This window comes from Cygnus atratus, chromosome 4 (genome assembly GCF_013377495.2).
Source record: "Cygnus atratus isolate AKBS03 ecotype Queensland, Australia chromosome 4, CAtr_DNAZoo_HiC_assembly, whole genome shotgun sequence".
In the NCBI taxonomy this organism is placed as follows: Eukaryota; Metazoa; Chordata; class Aves; order Anseriformes; family Anatidae; genus Cygnus; species Cygnus atratus.
In genome coordinates this window covers 43,767,818-43,785,451 of record NC_066365.1, presented here as the reverse complement: position 1 = coordinate 43,785,451, position 17,634 = coordinate 43,767,818, and the positions used below count along the sequence as shown (strand labels likewise).

General features: G+C 35.4%; 1 protein-coding gene across 1 annotated transcript in view; it reads left to right on the top strand.

Annotated features, from left to right (window-relative positions):
• The window catches only part of BLTP1 (bridge-like lipid transfer protein family member 1), a 115,903-nt gene that overhangs the window by 81,741 nt on the left and 16,528 nt on the right, over window positions 1–17,634 (top strand). Inside the window, exons 56-72 of the mRNA XM_050710664.1 lie at window positions 44–212; window positions 690–901; window positions 1,131–1,329; window positions 1,907–1,966; window positions 2,945–3,171; window positions 3,670–3,870; window positions 4,066–4,196; window positions 5,633–5,756; window positions 6,763–6,872; window positions 8,413–8,503; window positions 9,039–9,101; window positions 10,743–10,987; window positions 11,894–12,109; window positions 13,515–13,695; window positions 14,883–15,075; window positions 17,197–17,358; window positions 17,474–17,613. Of these exons, the coding sequence (XP_050566621.1) occupies window positions 44–212; window positions 690–901; window positions 1,131–1,329; window positions 1,907–1,966; window positions 2,945–3,171; window positions 3,670–3,870; window positions 4,066–4,196; window positions 5,633–5,756; window positions 6,763–6,872; window positions 8,413–8,503; window positions 9,039–9,101; window positions 10,743–10,987; window positions 11,894–12,109; window positions 13,515–13,695; window positions 14,883–15,075; window positions 17,197–17,358; window positions 17,474–17,613 (2,724 nt within the window). The remainder of the gene's footprint in view (window positions 1–43; window positions 213–689; window positions 902–1,130; window positions 1,330–1,906; window positions 1,967–2,944; window positions 3,172–3,669; window positions 3,871–4,065; window positions 4,197–5,632; window positions 5,757–6,762; window positions 6,873–8,412; window positions 8,504–9,038; window positions 9,102–10,742; window positions 10,988–11,893; window positions 12,110–13,514; window positions 13,696–14,882; window positions 15,076–17,196; window positions 17,359–17,473; window positions 17,614–17,634) is intronic.

Sequence of the window (17,634 nt, the reverse complement as noted above, 5' to 3'; positions counted from 1 at the left end):
CTGTCACAAACCGTTCCCCCTTCCCATTTTTGAATGTTCTAAGGTATATGAAGAAGCTGGCTCAGATTTTCATCAAGTTGCATATTTTAAGACAAGAATTGGATTAAGAAATGCTCTCCGAGAAGAAATCAGTGGCTCATCAGATAGAGAAGCTGTCCTTATTACTTTGAACAGACCAATTGTTTTTGCTCAGCCTGTGGCCTTTGATAGAGGTATGGAAGAGACAATTGCTACAAATCTGTTTTCATATTGAGCAAGCTACATTTTTTTGCAAAGAGGCTTGATTATTGATGATTTAGTTTATTTCAAGCCAAACCAAAATGTTTGGTAAAATAAACTAGCTGAGAAATTGAGGAGATCTACTGCATGCCAACAGATCAATAATTGCTAATGTCAAAAATTTCATTTGCTGAGTGATTAGTTCTCGGGTGGTTTGGAGGAGGTTACTTCTGTAAGTATTTTCTATATATGAGAACAGCATTGTTTTCTGTATTTAGTGTTAGTCTTGTCCTTTGCAACATGAGCCTCTTCAGTACATCCTCAGTGTGTGCATGTGTTTGTATATGCACTCGTGTCCATTGTTGCACATCTACAGTCTTAAAATTGAAAAAAAGAAGATTTTTTTAGCGAATGTGCATTTTTCTGTTATGTTTTCATTTCATTTAAGCATTTCTGTTTTCTTTGTAAAGCTGTGCTGTTTTGGCTGAATTACAAAGCTGCATATGACAACTGGAATGAGCAGAGAATGGCTTTGCATAAAGATATTCATATGGCCACAAAAGAAGTAGTAGATATGCTGCCTGGAATCCAGCAAACCTCTGCGCAGGCTTTTGGGACACTATTTCTTCAGCTGACTGTCAATGACTTAGGAATTTGCCTGCCAATCACAAACACACCTCAGGTAATTGTGTTTACTAGAAAGCAGCAATTCAAGATATTGTTTGGATAGATGTGATGCTTTTGAAACTTTCTGCAGAGGAAGAAGGAAAAATAGAGAAGGAAAAAGTACAAGAAGATATGAGAACAGGATTGGTTTTCTAAGTGGGAAAGATAAACATTATTGAATGTATATATGACATCACTTTAACTTTGCAATCTTCAGTCAATTCTCTCGGATTTTCTTTTTCCAGTCTAACCACACTGCAGATCTTGACACTGGCTCTGCTTTAGTCCTGACTATTGAAAGCACATTAATCACTGCCTGCTCCTCAGAGTCCTTAGTTAGCAAAGGTCACTTTAAAAACTTCTGTATCCGCTTTGCTGATGGCTTTGAGACAAGTTGGGATGACTGGAAACCAGAAATAAGAGGAGATCTAGTCATGAATGCATGTAAGTGGCTCTGATTTCATACTGCGCAGTAGTATTTCAGATGTAAATCCCCTTTTTTACCCCTTGCTGTGCCTTTTAAACTGCTGATTTTTCCCCATAAATGTAAAGAAAAGACTTTGGCCTGTTGAAAGCAAAATAATACAAGTCTAAAAGGTTATATTACTGTTAAAATATGTTGCTTTCCTTTATTAAGAGATTTGTTACTGTATGTCTTCCACAAGTGTTGATTTTTTAGTTTTGTCTGAGATGTTGGAAGAGGTACTTTTATGTAAGAGGTAGCTTTTATGTAATGTCATAAGGTCCAAATAAGTTTTTAGTGTTCTAATACAGATCTTAATTTACATCACACTGAAGTTTCAAACATTTATATAGAATTTCAAGTTGATATAAACTTGGATGTAACCACATAAATTCACTTTACCAAATAAGAATGAAGTCATTCAGTGGGAATTAAAACTAAAACTCCAATCCAATACCAACTACACTTAAGTTGCAGAGGGACTTGAGGGGGGATTTTGAAAGGCTGATCTAAAGCAACTTTGACTCTGCCTAACCAGTATATGTGCTTTGTATATAGGTGTTGTACCAGATGGTACATATGAAGTATGTTCTAGGACAACAGGGCAAGCTGCAGCAGGTAATACACTTTTAAAATAATTAAATTCCTGTATAAATAAAGCTTTCATAAATCATGAAAATTAAATCCTTCAATAACCGTGTTGTAATTTAATTGGTGCTTTTGTTTTTTGTGGTTTTTTTTTTGTCCTTAGTATCTTGTTTTCTTTTGTAGAACTGCTCTGCTATTCCAGGTTTTAAGTCCAGTCAGTAACACTGGCTTTAGATTTTTACCTCTAGGGAAACACAGTGTGTGTGACTTTGCCCATCGGTTGGAGGATAGTCCTTTATAACAGCAGTGGTGTTCTCCCAGAGATAGCTCCTGGTCTTCCCAAACTCCCTGTCCTGCTGAGTTCTGACATTCTTCAAAGTCTTGAAAAATACTTGGCACTGTCTGTCTTAGTCATCATTATCTGCTGCTTGATGGTTCTCATCTGTCTACCCAGATGTTGAACCTGCGATGTCTCCTATCCCCATAGTTTTGCTTGGGATGACACTCACTCATGGTGGCACTCATTAGAAAAATCCGGGGAAGATGTGGTATCATGGTATTTGACAGACACATTATATGTATATTATAACATCTTCAAGCATCACTGTTAAAGGACTTAAAGTGGTTTAAAAAGAAAGGAAAAAGTGACTGTTTTTTCATGCAGATGGACGTCCTTTAGGCTTCCGGCTGCTAGAAATCCTGTTCTGCACTCTGAGTTCTACTGAGTGTATATATAATATATATATATTTATATATATATATTTAAGAAATATTAACTTAGTATCTATGAAGTAGTTAAAACGTGCGTTTCAGCTGTAGATTATTTTTTCATCAAAGTTATTCCCAAGTGGGCAGAAAAGACAGAGCTTCATAACTGACAAATGCTGTATTGTCTAACTAATACAAAACTCACTGCGGGGGATTTTTTTTGTTTGTTTGTTTTCATTTTGTTTTCTTTTAAGAGGATAAACTGGTTAAGCATTACATATATATTTTAAATAATTACAGAAAGTAGTAGTGCTGGAACCTGGACACTGAATGTGTTATGGAAGATGTGTGGTATCGATGTTCATATGGATCCAAACATTGGAAAAAGACTGAATGCTTTAGGCAACACCCTCACAACACTGACAGGAGAAGAAGATATTGATGATATTGCTGACCTCAACTCTGTGAACATAGCTGATCTGTCAGATGAGGATGAAGTTGACACTATGTCACCTACTATACATGCAGTAAGTGAATCAACCAAAATAAGTCCTATTGATTGAAGAAGTCTTGACAAAGATTTCAGTTATATGGAAAGGTCTTAGTCTTGAGTTTTTTGAGCATAACATGGTAGTCTCTATGGCTCATATAACTTGTGTTCTAAAAAAAAAAAAAAAGTGTTATCTTTCTAACACCATACTTCAAAGGCAAGAAGTCACAGAATGTATTTCTGCTGTTGTTATATATAAATTTGGATTTGGAAACATGGAAGTATAACACGTAACTTCAGGAACCTGAACTGGAAAAGCTGTGACTATAGATAGTTCTTTTTGATAGTAAATTATTAACATAAGCAAATTAGGAAAACTTTTTTTGGTACTTCTACTCAATATGCTGCTAACCTTGTTTTTTTGGTTTCACATTAAGCTATTTTAACAGGTGTTCTTTAATGGCTGTCTTAAATGTCTCTTGCCTGCCAATGTTGAAAACATCCCAGAACACTAATGTTCCTGTTTGTTGTTTAGAAATCAGGTGGAGGTTCATTATATGGAGATGCACGCAAGCTAACATTTGGGCAGCGGATTGTAAATCACCTGCTGGGTTTGAGCCCCCCAAACCATCGATACTCTGTTCCTGTAGAATATCTGTGGGGGTCAGCGAAGTGTGATTCTCTTCAGTCTAGCAGATCACATATGAAAGCAGGCAGATCCTGCTCATGGGGACATGTATGTAGTAGTTACAGTGTGTCTAACTGAATGATGGGGTTTGGATCACTGGAAGAATTCCAATCAGCTGCCTTTTGAGTTGAAATGATTCTTTTGCATGCACTAGTCCAAATTTTAAGGTGTGAAATTCACAGTTGAATCATATTCATGTCCGATTTTTGATGAGGGCATTAACTAAATCTTCATTTTAAATAGGAAATTGTTGATCACCGACGGCAGGGAACTTCTACTATCCAAACTGGAGAACAGCGAGGAAGAAAATTTGTGAAACGTTTAGTTGATATTAGAGAACTCAATGAGCAAGCTAAAGTTATTGATGACTTGAAGTAAGTTGGATTTTGCTTTAACTCACACAAAGTTTGGGAATAACAAACAGTAGCTGACTTTTTTTCTTTTCTTTCCTTATCATGTATCTTGCAGCGCTCTGATTTTCAAGTGTGAATTGCTTTTTTTCTTCCCTTCTTTATTTAATAAATACAAAATGTCCTTTCTGATTCTGTAACAAAAAATTATATATGCAAGTACTCTATCAAATTTCTCAAGTTCTTTCCCAAGTGTCAAATTAGTCTATATTCTTTCTGGTTCTCCATTACAGCTATGATTATGGTCAGTTTCCTGCTGATCCAAAGTTGTAGTTACTCCTTGACTTATTATTGTGACTGCTTTAACAAAGTGTGTTGCTTTGTAACTGTAATAAGCTTAGTCTTCTTCACTGGAAGAAGAAACATTATAATCAACTCTTTGTATAGTGTACGTGATATTTTAAAATTAAATCACGTATGCTGTACTTAATAAAAACCCCAATGAATGAATTATGTAAAATTTCTTTATCTGTGAATGTTAGTATTTTTCAGTCATGGTTTGGGCTTTTTTTTTTTTTGTCATCTAAGACAGGCTAAGACTTATTTATCTGTCTGGGGTGGGAATATAGAGCGTGGTGATTGTGCTAAATAATAAAGTGGAGATGTTCACTTTTTGTACTTGGAATAAAAGAGTTGTTAGCATCCACCAGAGAGCACTCATATCTGAACTTTGGATTTTAGTTTAAATGTTTCTTCTAATGTGAGTTCAAGAATCAAAGTTATGTTTTGTCTCTCTGTCTTCTCAGTGTACAAGAGCTACAAGAAAGTGTGATTCTTTGAGAATAGCAGAAACTTCACAGTTTTCTAAATTATTCAGTGGTGTGCGTTTTGTTTTTCTTCAGAATGTAGTCTGCTGTAGAAGGCTGTCATAGATGTGACAGGACTTTGGACTGTTACAACAGAAGGACTTTTCTTCATTCTGCTGAGGAGTCTCAGATTTGCCCATCATGTTTGGGCGTAATTAAACAACTGTCACATGATAGAAAGTATATACGAAGTTCTTAAATCTAGTGTTACAGCTAGTGCTTTTTGAAATAAGAGAGTTGCATAGCCATTCTTATTCTACACCTTAGTTAGCATAATGTTAGAACTGTTGTTTGTGGTCTCTGTGCATGCTGCTTTGTTCTACGTCCTCTGTCTACATTGCTAATTGATTCGGAGACCAAAACATTAAAATCAAAAAGTCCTCTTCAAGGACAAAATGTACCTGACAAAAAGTTGTGTGATGAAACAAGGATAAATCTTTCTAGAGCTGTATTTGGCACTGATGAAAGTACTGAAAAAAATGAGAAAATGGGATATTTTCCAGGGAAAGCAGAACATCATTGCAACACAGATTTTGAAATGGTGAACATAGTGCTACATATTTCTAAGATAACCCTCCCATAATTTTTCTCCAGAAAATTAGGTGCAAGTGAAGGAACCATAAATCAAGAAATTCAGCGCTATCAGCAACTGGAATCAGTGGCTGTGAACGATATCCGCCGAGATGTGCGAAAAAAGTTGCGTCGATCCAGTATGAGGGTGAGCAGGATGAACTGACTTCAAAAATATAATAGCACTTGCATTGCATATTTCTCTTCTGGAAGAACAAACAAACAAACAAACAAACAAAAAAAACGAAAATGCTTTAAAAAAAGATTAAGAAAAAGATTAAGAATATCAAACAATTTAGGTGCCCTTTTAGCCGTAGGAGGAGGTGGGAAAGGGTGTTTTCTTCCCTATAATAACAGGGATAGAAAGATGGAAATTTTACAAGTACTGTAATGTAGATGGGTTTATTGCACATTCACAAGATCAGAAAATATGTATTTGAAGATGTAGCCTGCCTTCACTCTTAGAGCATTTTGAAATGGTTCTTTATTGGACTGATGAATACAAATGCAAGCACATTAACAGCCTGGGCAAGCGATAGATACGTATTGTATTCCATTTGGTATGTATGTTTTCTCTAAGCAAGTTCTATATATAAATGAACATTAAATTTCTAGAATTAAGTGATGTAAAAATAAAAACAAGCTACTAAGGCAGTAGAAGAAACTGCACAAAAAAGCAACAACTTTTGCAGCTAGTCCACAAATTCGTGGCTGTCACCCCAGACCATGGTAACAAAAGTGACAGAACATTATTTTCAGCATGCACTAGTGCATCAGCTTCAAGTATGATGCTTCATTAAAGAGGGAAGTAAAATAATAATTTGTTTGCGGCTCTGTCACAGGTGTTCTCATTGTAGTAGCTCATGTTCTTCTGTTGTTATAAGTGGTATGTAGGGAGGATGTCTGTCAGAGTGGTTGGATTATTAACTTCGGGCATACTTTTCTACCAATTCCAGCAAGTGTAAAAGGTGAAAGTTTATCAGCATTTGCCAGTGTTTTCATCTTTGCCTCTGGATAGAGATGCATTTTAATTATTATGGAACAAAAATATCTTTTTGCTTTACTGCCACACCTGCGTAAAGTAAGACTTCAGCTTTCCAGAATTTCTTTCTCACTAACCTCAGTGTTGCATTTAAATATTCTTCTTGATTTAGGCTGCTTCATTGAAAGACAAATGGGGTCTCAGCTACAAACCCAGCTACAGCCGATCAAAGAGTATTTCAGCATCAGGAAGACCACCTCTGAAGAGAATGGATAGAACAAGGTAAACTGGGAATTTCAGATCTGTGATGGCAACAACAGCATGTGGAAGAGGAACCATTGGTCTTAGGCCATTAGAATTTTCTTACTATACAACAGGAGTTGTATGTGGTTGAACTAGATAGGAGGAGGTCATTTTGGAAGATGGACAAATTCATTCGAAAAAGTAATTTTTCACTCTTAGGCAGACTTATGTGGCATGTCAAATAAATGTTTCTACTTGCACACACAGAGAAAAAAAACCACAGGGCTTTTTTATAGAATCCTGCTTTTGTGACGTATTGAAGAAAACTTGCATATAAGGCAAAAAAGGCATAGTGTAAATAAATTTGATTTTTACATTTGATTCTCGATCGTCTACTTTTGAAAAGGGCTGTTTTAATGAGAGAAGGGAAGGGGCATTCTTTTAGTTTGTGAGTGATAACTTGCTGTTAGTCTCCTCGCCTATATAATACGTGCATTTTTTGTTTCATCATTTAATGTCTGCTGAGCAAACTGCACTTGCATAATGACACCTTTCAGTAAAGTATTTGCATTGGTTTTAGAATATCCACATTTGAGTCTGTTGCTTCTGTAGATCCAGCTGTTGAGTTCAGAGTTTGGAATTAAAGATATGCTGTGTAATTATGTATTAAATATAAAAGATTTTAAAATAAAGGTGGAGATGAATGTTAGAATTCTTTGATTTTTTTTTAAATATAAGAATAATAATTCTTTGTAGAAATTTGTTTTAAATTTGAACACTTAAATAAGTGAACGGAAACTTATAAATAATTCAGGTGTGAAAAATATCAGACAGCAGAAATTCCAGAATAAAAACCAGCTTTAAATAAAGGTATTCAGAAGTTTATTTTTCAAGGTACCTTTGAAAAGAAATCGTTCTTCTGAATTAATTAGCATAATTGATGATTAAAGCCAAATAAGAGTTGAAGATATGAATGTTCTAGTTCAAGATCTGTTGGATGAAACCCACTTTTCTACCTTTTCACAAGGTTACCTGAAGAGAACTAGAAGTTGTATAGGAAATATAATTAGGCTTTTGTATTGCTCTGTAAATTATTCTTCTGGCTAGGATGATAAGAGACAAAGCAGTGGAAAAACTTAAGTACTTTGGTTGTGAATGAATAGTAGTATGTATGTAAGGCCAAATAATTCATTTCACTTGGATGAGAAAACGCATAATCTGCCAATGTGTTTTATGCACTATGTGGTAGATCATGTGTATCTTGCTTTTTTCTATAATTTCTGCATGTTGGCTCAGGATTAAAAAAGTTACATAAGTAAATAAGGCAGATATTGTTTAGCGATAGACTACTTGCCAAGTAATGTGTAGCTGCCTTCTCTCTCCTTCGCCCCTCCTTTTTTCCTTTTCGTGTACCATTTCATGAGTGCTCCAATTATGATATAACACTTGTCTTCTTAACAAAATTTTAAGTATTGACTGTGCTTTTTTATTGCCTTGTATTTGTGTAGGTAAATGTTTGCATGAATGTAAAATCCTGTAGGAAAACTAAACAAGACGTTGTTTTGGTTTTTGTTTGTAGCTCTCGACTAGGAGACAGTGAAGATCTCCCAGATATCCGGGTAGATGCTGCATCTCCTGGGCCAAGAGTAACTTTCAACATCCAAGATTCTGTAAGAATTACTTTACATGCCATACAATTGTATGCCCTATGCCATTTGATCGCAAGTTCCATGAGATGGGTACACCTAGACAGACCTGAATTGCTTCTATGTTTTTTTGTGTGTGTGCCTCAAATGATTGATGTTAGAAAGATAGGTTTGTTTTGACAGAAGATAGATGTGTTTGGAGTTCTTAACGAAGCAATCAATTGAAACATTAGGGAAAATATTAGTATTATTTTGTTGGGTTCTTTAGGTTGGCATAATAATAATACAGTTCTGTTGGAATTTTTACTAGAGGTGTGCAAAAATCATCTAATAGCGTTTATGTTTAAATATATTTAAATTTTGGAAACAGGTATTAATAAGTTTGCTATAGCCCTACAGGTATAGTCTTTTGTGTGTCTGGGACTGATTGTTGAATCTTCAATTTTGTTTCAGTTGCTATGTTTTCTTATTTTAAAAATGTTGCTGTTATGTTGTTTTTTCATGGCTGAGATTACTGCAATTGTTTTAATTTTTCTTTTTCTTTTCACTTCTAATTAAGTTGAATAAAACAGTTTTGGGGATTGCACAACAATCCAGCTGTCCAGGGGAAGGGTATTTTCAGGTATTTCTGAGAAGGAACAATCTTTGCCAGAGAGCTAATTTATCTTGCAGGGAGCTGCTTTTCAGTATTCCATCTCTTTAGCATGCAGCTAAACAGAATGTATATCAAATCTAGAAGTATTTAAATATGTAAAGTAAGCAGAAGAATATGATAGGCTGTTGGTGAACTTTCCAGGTCTATCCTTGCGTACACCTAAAACTTAGTAGCCTATTAAAAATGAATTACTGGACTTTTGTTCATATGTCTGTGCTTTGGACGTGCTTTGGAAGGATTTTAGTGTGTGCAGGTGTCCTCATCTGTTGCATTGTGTTAAGATTGCAGTCATCAACACCAGTACAAAATAACTGGTAGGTGGGAGGATGTCTCCTCACACTTTATTTTGTTGGAATTCCTGTATTTAATACAGAGAAAGACATTTTCAAGTCCTAGTGAGCAAGAAATGTTTCAAAACTTAACACATTGAGAACAAATAGATTTTTTTTAACATGCTTTAAAAAAACAAACATGTTTAGGGATAACAACAGCAAAGTTTGTAGTTTTTTTTTTCTTTAAATAAATAAAAACGAAAAAGAACCCCCGAACAACTTTAGAGATAGCGACATACCTTTTACACCTTCCAACTCACCTTATCCTTTTAGGAAATAAATCCTTGTTTCTGAGAGGGAAGGAGAAATCAAATGTAGAAATGTGCTTTGCACATTTAAATATCTTCACCATCCTGCCTTTTTTTGTTGTTGTTGTTCCTTAAAGCTATCCTACCTTTTATATATATAAAATACATAAACTATATATATATATATATATATATACGTAAATATATATTAAAAAAAGCCCAGTTAGATTAAGTTTTGTTGGTGTAACAAAATGTTACCAAATACTTAGAAGTGTCAAATGTTGAATATTCCTCCCTCTCATGCCCCCAAATTCTTACTGACATTATAATGCCAGTTCTTAACTTCAGCGCAGTTCTCATTTGAATTTGCAGATGATGACTGTGTAGCTCTATAATAAGACTGTATACGTAGTGTTGGTGTTATTTTTTTAGATATTTTTTCACGTACATGTTAAAGAAGTTAACGTTTGAAAATTCCTTGTGGTGTTCTTTATGGTAGAAATAAAGATAGGACCCTTTTAGAAAAGTGACCTGAAATTCATTTCATGTCAAAGTACTTTTGTTCAAGATGTTGAGGAGGAGATCAGCCCAGAATTGCAAATTGAGACTGTACATTCTGTGTTAGCATTCTGCATGCACACCTCACTAACGCTTCTGGATACTTCACCCCTTTACAAGGTTGATGATGATTTTTCCTTTTGTTCTTTTCTTTCAAAATATGTTTACAATTTACGTGAAATGTTTCCATTCCTACTGATTGTATGAATTGATCAGAGCATGATACATCTTTAGCTAACAGCTTGAGCTCAACCACTAGGTGATGGCAAATGTCTCCACACCAAGCTTTCATTTCTTTCTTTTTCATAATCCATCTTGCAGTTTCTATACCTGATATCACTGCATTATGAGGAACTTGGGACTGAGAGTTTCTCATAGCACTCTTGCTTTTTTTCATTTCCAGAGCTATCTAATGCATTCTTAATTGAAATACCTGTAGAAATTTAACTGCTTTGTCTCTTTACAATCAGTTTCCAGAGGAGACAGAAATGGACCTGTTGTCTGTAACTATTGATGGTCCCTCCCATTACTCATCTACTAGTGAAGGCTCATGTTCGGTATTTGGTTCACCCAAAACTCCAGCAGTCTTCTCACCTGGCATTCCCTTCCAGCCTGAAGAAGGACGTCGGGATGACAGCTTATCATCAAGCAGTGAGGATTCTGAGAAGGAGGATGACCATGAGAGAGAGAGGGCATATTTTTATAGGAAACCACCGTAAGTAATGGTCCTAAGGAATAATGTGGAAATTTCAAAAATGCATTTGAAATATTGAATTTAAGTATGCAAAATTTGAAGGCTAAAAAAATCTTTGGGGCACCACAATGTGGGAAGGTTATAAAACTAATAGAGTGTCCAAAGAAGGTCTACAAAGATGGTGAAGGGTCTGGAGGGGAAGATGTGTGAGGAGCAGCTGAGGTCCCTTGGTTTGTTCAGCCCAGAGCAGAGCAGGCCGAGGGGAGGCCTCATGGCGGCCTGCAGCTCCCTCACGAGGGGAGCGGAGGGGCAGGCGCTGAGCTCTGCTCTCTGGGGACAGCGACAGGACCCGAGGGAACGGCATGGACCTGGGATAGGGGAGGGTCAGGCTGGGTGTTAGGGAAAGGTTCTGCACCCAGAGGGTGGTCGGGCGCTGGGACAGGCCTCCCATGGCAGTGGTCACAGCACCCAGCCTGCTGGAGTTCAAGAAGTGTTTGGACAATGCTCTCAAGACAGAGGGTCTGGTTTTGGGGTGGTGTTGTGTGAAGCCATGAGTTGGACTCGATGATCCTTGTGGGTCCCTTCCAAATTGTATATTCTGTGTTATAGCTCCACAAAATGGATGTAATAATGTGAGCATCATATTAAAAATTAAAAAAAATCTATTGTATACGTTTTCATGCTTTTTCTTGATTGAGAATTTAAGCTAAGAATGGCTTAGTTCTTTGTATTACCCTAGCCTAAGAAAGGATACTTAGTAGTATATCAATAGAAGATGCATCATTGATTTGCTGTATATCAGATAAGGCTTTCTCCAGAAAACTTCTTGAAATGTCATATACTTAGTGTGAACATAGTCTAGAGTGCCTCCTACCATCTGTTCAGGTATATGCTGTGCTAATATCTAATCCATTATTGTGTCGGCAGGAGTACCTCCCGCAAGAAAGCATCAGGCTTTGCTGCTGTCCACCAACTCTTCACTGAACGCTGGCCAACAACACCTACAAACAGAAGTATGACTGGCACAACCACAGAGAGAAATATTGACTTTGAACTTGATATCAGGGTTGAAATTGATTGTGGAAAATGTGTACTGCATCCCACAACACTTCAGCAAGAACATGATGACATTAGTTTACGAAGGTAAGAGTCTTATTACATAGTTGCTTCGTGAAGAAGAGTATTGGTACTTTATTCTGCTTTAGCTGATAAATTCATCCTGATATTTCCATCTCTTAAGTTATTGCCATATAATAATTAATGATTAAGTAATTAATGATTCTTAAGCACTGACCTGTTTGAAAAGCACAGAAGATGTATAGATTAGTTTTCTACTACCAGTGTATTCCAAGTAACAATCACTACATCGTAGCATCACCACAAGTTGCAATTGTCATGCCGGAGTATGGCACAGGGAGTTGCACTGCTTTAGCAAAAATCAGTGTATGCCTCTCTTCTGTTTTTTTTCCCCTTTGGCTTGTTTTTTAATCATTTTGTTTTCCATAAAAAAAATTTGAGGCTTTCCAAGTACATAGATTCTTATTTATTTTTTCCAGCCTCCAAACAAGTAACTTTACAACTTCATGAATAAACATAATGGTTTGACTAATAATAGGCTATGCATTTCCTCATTGGTCCCTAAGGACTCCCATTCTTTCCTGAAAAAGCGTGCTAATATTCTCACGTTGCTTTGTTTAGTTAAATGCTTTTTTTTTTTTCTAAAACCATATAAGATGAAATGACATGAGTGCTTTTCTTCTGATCTTAATGAGTTTTGATCTCATCTTCAGTTTTTAAATGCTTACATTTCTTCATGTGTATATGGTTGGGAATCTAGTGGCAGCATTACATTCTTTTTCTAAATTTGGTATGGTGTTTACATATTTGTGAATTTTAAGAAGCACATTACTTCTCAGCAAAGATAATTCTTACTAAGTATAGTATAAAGAAATGAGATTTACTTGTTTTAACTAAGAATAGAAACAATTGAGAAATTCTTTTTCTTACTAGGATGTATACATAGGAGATACAAAATCATAGAATAGGGATCCATAAAGATTTCTAATTATAAAGCAAGTTTTTCTCTTCCCATGACATTTTTTTCTGAGATACACAAGGAAAAGGATTCTCATATGTATTTATATGAAGATAGCCTTTACTGCACGGAAGAAAAATTGCTAAGCTTTCTGCAAATCAAGGAGTTGTTTTCAGATAATGCAGGCTAATGTAGATGAAATTGACTGTAAGAGTAAAGAGCGTTGGACATCTTTTCTCTAATTTATTTCAAAGTTTTCTCAACTTTAACAGTTTAGTAGATTTTGCTGCTTGAAATAATCATGTAATAAAAACAGTAAAACCAGAGTGGACAGAGAGAAAGGAAATTGAGGTTACTGAAAATAAAAAAGAAAGCAGATATTGATATGCTTCCTTAGGTAATTGATACTACATGTTTTGTTTCAGAAGTCCCTGTTTTTTACTACCAGAAAATATAATATTTTTAATAAGAATATTAAGTTGGTGTTTATAGCATCCAATATATTTATTTTAGGAGTTATGATCGGAGTTCCAGAAGTTTGGATCAAGAGTCTCCTTCAAAAAAGAAGAAATTTCAAACTAATTATGCATCTACTACTCACTTACTTGCTGGCAAGAAAGTGCCATCATCTCTACAGACAAAATCTAGTGATGTGGAAACAACAGTGTTTTACATTCCTGGGGTGGACGTAAAGGTAAAAGCAGTGTATGACTGAGCAGGGAAACACTTGAGTCTTTCTCTCTGCCAAAATCTGATTTCAAAGTATATCCATTGGTGCAATATATGCAATTTCATAGATGCAGAGCGACTCACCAAACTCTTTTCAGCTCTGTAGGTACTGCTAAGATAGAAATAATGATTCCTGTAATACTACATTGAAAACTGATGATTTCCCCTCATTTTCTTAGGGAGGGAAAAAAAAAAACAAAAGCTTGTTTGTACCATCACAAATAGAGCTATGTCAACTGAAGCTCTGTACAAACAGTGTTTGTGATACTACATAATGAAAAGAATTCAGTTCCACTTATGTTTTGGTGTCTAAGCATTTGTCTTGGATATTTTGTTCTCTGACAGGGAATTTATATTCTATGCTCTTTTAAAATAAAGATGTATCTTCTTGGTGTCTGTAACTCATAGGAAGGGCAGCTTAGTAGTTGGCCTACATAACATACAAAGCTCTCATGTTCTTGTATTTGTGATTTGAAATCCTATGGAGTAAGAACAGGAAAAACAGATCGCTGCTGCATGGAAGCTTCAATGCCATAAATCAAATGCTCTTCAGATGAGATAGCCTGTTTTTCTAGTCTTCTTCTACTGGAAAGACTTTGTACGCCCACCTTCTAGTATTCCAGGCTGTTTTCAGAGATAAGAGTTATGCCTCAGGTCCTGCCTGTTGCTTTTAGTCAAATTTAGCAATAGCTGTAGATTGTCTACAGCTTTTATTATGTTCTGTAATTTTATTGACAGTGTATTATCCACATATGGGAGGTATGAGAATTGTTTTTATTCTTTTTTATTTTTTGCGATTTTGTGTATGCAGACTTTTAGTAGATGATTAGTTTCACCCTGCAGTAATACAGAAAGAAAGCTGTGTGGACAGGAAAAATAGTTGGTTGCACAGGAGGTGTAAGGTTTTACAGAGAAATAGCTCATTTCCTCTGTTGCTCTGTTTCCTTTTTTGTTTTCTTTTATAATTTACCTGTGTTTTGTACAAAGATTTCAGATCTTTATGTGCACTGGCTGTATCTGTAGAACATGAATTGGAATGTATCATATCTTACAACGATATTTTTGTAAATAATGAAAAAAATAGAAAGGCGTGGCATAAAACTGCTGTACAGAATTCAGCTATGAAGAACATTAATCTTTCTTTGCTTTCAGTTACACTACAACTCAAAGACTTTAAAGACTGAATCGCCAAATACTTCTCGAGGATCTTCGTTGCCAAGAACCCTTTCCAAAGAGTCCAAGCTGTATGGTATGAAAGATACTGCCACATCTCCTCCTTTATCTAGCACTATCCACAGCAAGACTAACACCTTACTTCCTCCCCAACCCCCACCCATCCCATCAGGTACTTATAGACAATAACCTTCTAAAACTGTCATGGATATATATTTTTCCTTCATATAATCTACCAGCTTTAGATCTGTCTGGACATGAGTGAAAAACATGTTTATCAAATCTTAACTTTGACTGCAGAAACCTGATCCCAGAAGCATGAATGCAGTTCATAAGGCTGCATTTTTAGACATCTCTGGACAAACCAGTCTCAGTAATATCTGTTAGAGACTCCGTATCACAGAGAAAGACTGTACTGCCTTCTCTCAGTTTTCACTTAACAAAGTAAAGCTTATTACTGGAAAACGAAGCTTAAGTATCTCTATAAAAAGTGAGTGCTGATTTACTTTATTCTTCATAATTCAAGAAAAAAGAAATAAATCAGATGAATCCTTGCTTTCATACACTATAACATTTGAAGAACACTTTTTAAGTTTTCCACTGCTTTTTCCCAGACAAGTAGTGTGTGAAATTCTTTCTGGAATTTTGAGTTTTGTCAGTACTATGTGGAATAACCCAATTCCAGAAAGCAGTATTTGTATTAAAGATATTTGTGTTAATCAAAATACCAGACTAGTGTCCTCAACTGTTGCAGTCCATTAAATAACCATGATTTGAAATAACATGAGTTCTGAAACTTCTGTTTTATCTCAAACGATTCCTGTTTTCAAGTAGGAGCCTGTTGTTACATCATGTCAGATCTAGAGGTATGTAGATTGCACCGCCAACCTCTGAGACATTCACTCTTCTCGCCTTTGACGTTGGAGTATCACTTTAAAAACAAAGTCAAAATTTTGTCAAAATTTGTTAAGCAGGAAAAATTAATAACTGGTATGCTGGGAGAGAACAGTGAAATGTGACACTTTTCCTTAGCTGTCCACGCTGTTTAGCCATTAGCTCTTACTCCTTTAAATGGCCATCTTCTTCATAATTACTGAGTATTGTGTTATCTTGGTTTATACTACTTCTCAATTTTGTTGCGTATTTATCTATTCTCTTTCCAATATTTGCCTTTTTAATTTTAATCATGTGATATCCAGTTTTATATCTGTAAGCTCTAGATTTGGGAGGACTTCTGGAAATTACACTTGTAGGATGATATGAGTGTCTCCCACAACTAAGGATTGCAGTTAGTTTGCTTCTCTATGTATTATATTTTTATAATAATTAGTTTTGGTTTGTTTTAATACATTATATTTATTATTATTTATATCACTTTTCCCCTCCAATGGAAACCATCTTCTCTTGCTGTCTTTGGTCTGCAATAAGGGCAAGATAGGACAGTCTAAACAGAGGGACTGCACAGAATAGTTTACATAGCATGAAAATTTAGTGCTGCTTATTTTAGCAAAGTAAAAGTATTTTTCATCTCTGTTTTAGTGATTCATTTTTTATATTTTATTTGGAGAGCTTCAAATCAGTATCTCTTATTTGAATATAAATGATATAATTTGTCTCTCTTCATTCTAATTGTGGCATTTTATACAGATAGTAATTGAGCTAGTTCTAATACCTTCTGTGAATAATTTGCCAAAAATATCTTTATATTTTCAATGAGCATGGTTCCAAGTGCTAGCCTTTTCCGTACATTAAAAGACAAGTCTTTTCCGTTATAGTCTTGTTATATCCAAGCATTAAAAAATGTAGGTGTAGAATCCTCAGTTATTCTTTGCATAAATGTGGTAGGACTTGCCATTTACAGTTTTAATCTTTGAATGTCTTTTTTTTTTTCTGTTTAAACTGTCATTCTTCCCAAACTCATGTTATTTTCTTTTCCTAATTCGTCTTTCCTTTCCAGTCAGCTCTGTTTACTTTGCATTGTGTTTGGAGAAGAATTTTGTGTGGCTGATTTCGGTGTTATTAAAAATTAAAAAAAAAAATGTAGGAGTGCTTCATGAAGAACAAGCACAATGCAATTAAATTCAAACACGACAGACCAGTAGTTCTTTTTTACACAGTTTTCTTAGCAAAATCTTACAGTTGAATTTTTTTCTAACTGATCTGATTTATGCCTTTCCAGATGATGATGCTGAAAATTAGAAGAAACAGCTGTTAGTTATGAAGTATCTTCTAATGTTTATCAGTTACAGTTAAATGGTTTTACATTAGACAAATTTATCTTTCGATGTTGCAGCCAAAGGGAAAGGAAGCGGTGGAGTGAAAACTGCTAAACTATACGCATGGGTTGCACTTCAGTCATTGCCAGAGGAAATGGTGATTAGCCCATGCTTACTGGACTTTCTAGAGAAAGCTCTTGAAACCATTCCAATTACACCGATTGAAAGGAATTATACAGGTAAGTTGCATCTTCATACTTTAGTATTCTAGCATTTCTTTATTGTGTTCTGATGGCACTGAGCTGTATTTTCTTTAAATTCCACTTTCTAACGAGTTCTTGTGCTTCTTAAAAGCTGTTAGTTCACAAGATGAAGACATGGGACAATTCGACATACAAGATCAGTTAGAAGAGTCCACGACATCGTTAGTATCGTCATCAACATCAGCATATTCATCCTTCCCTGTAGATGTGGTGGTTTATGTACGAGTTCAGGTGAGGTTTTAAATCATTTAG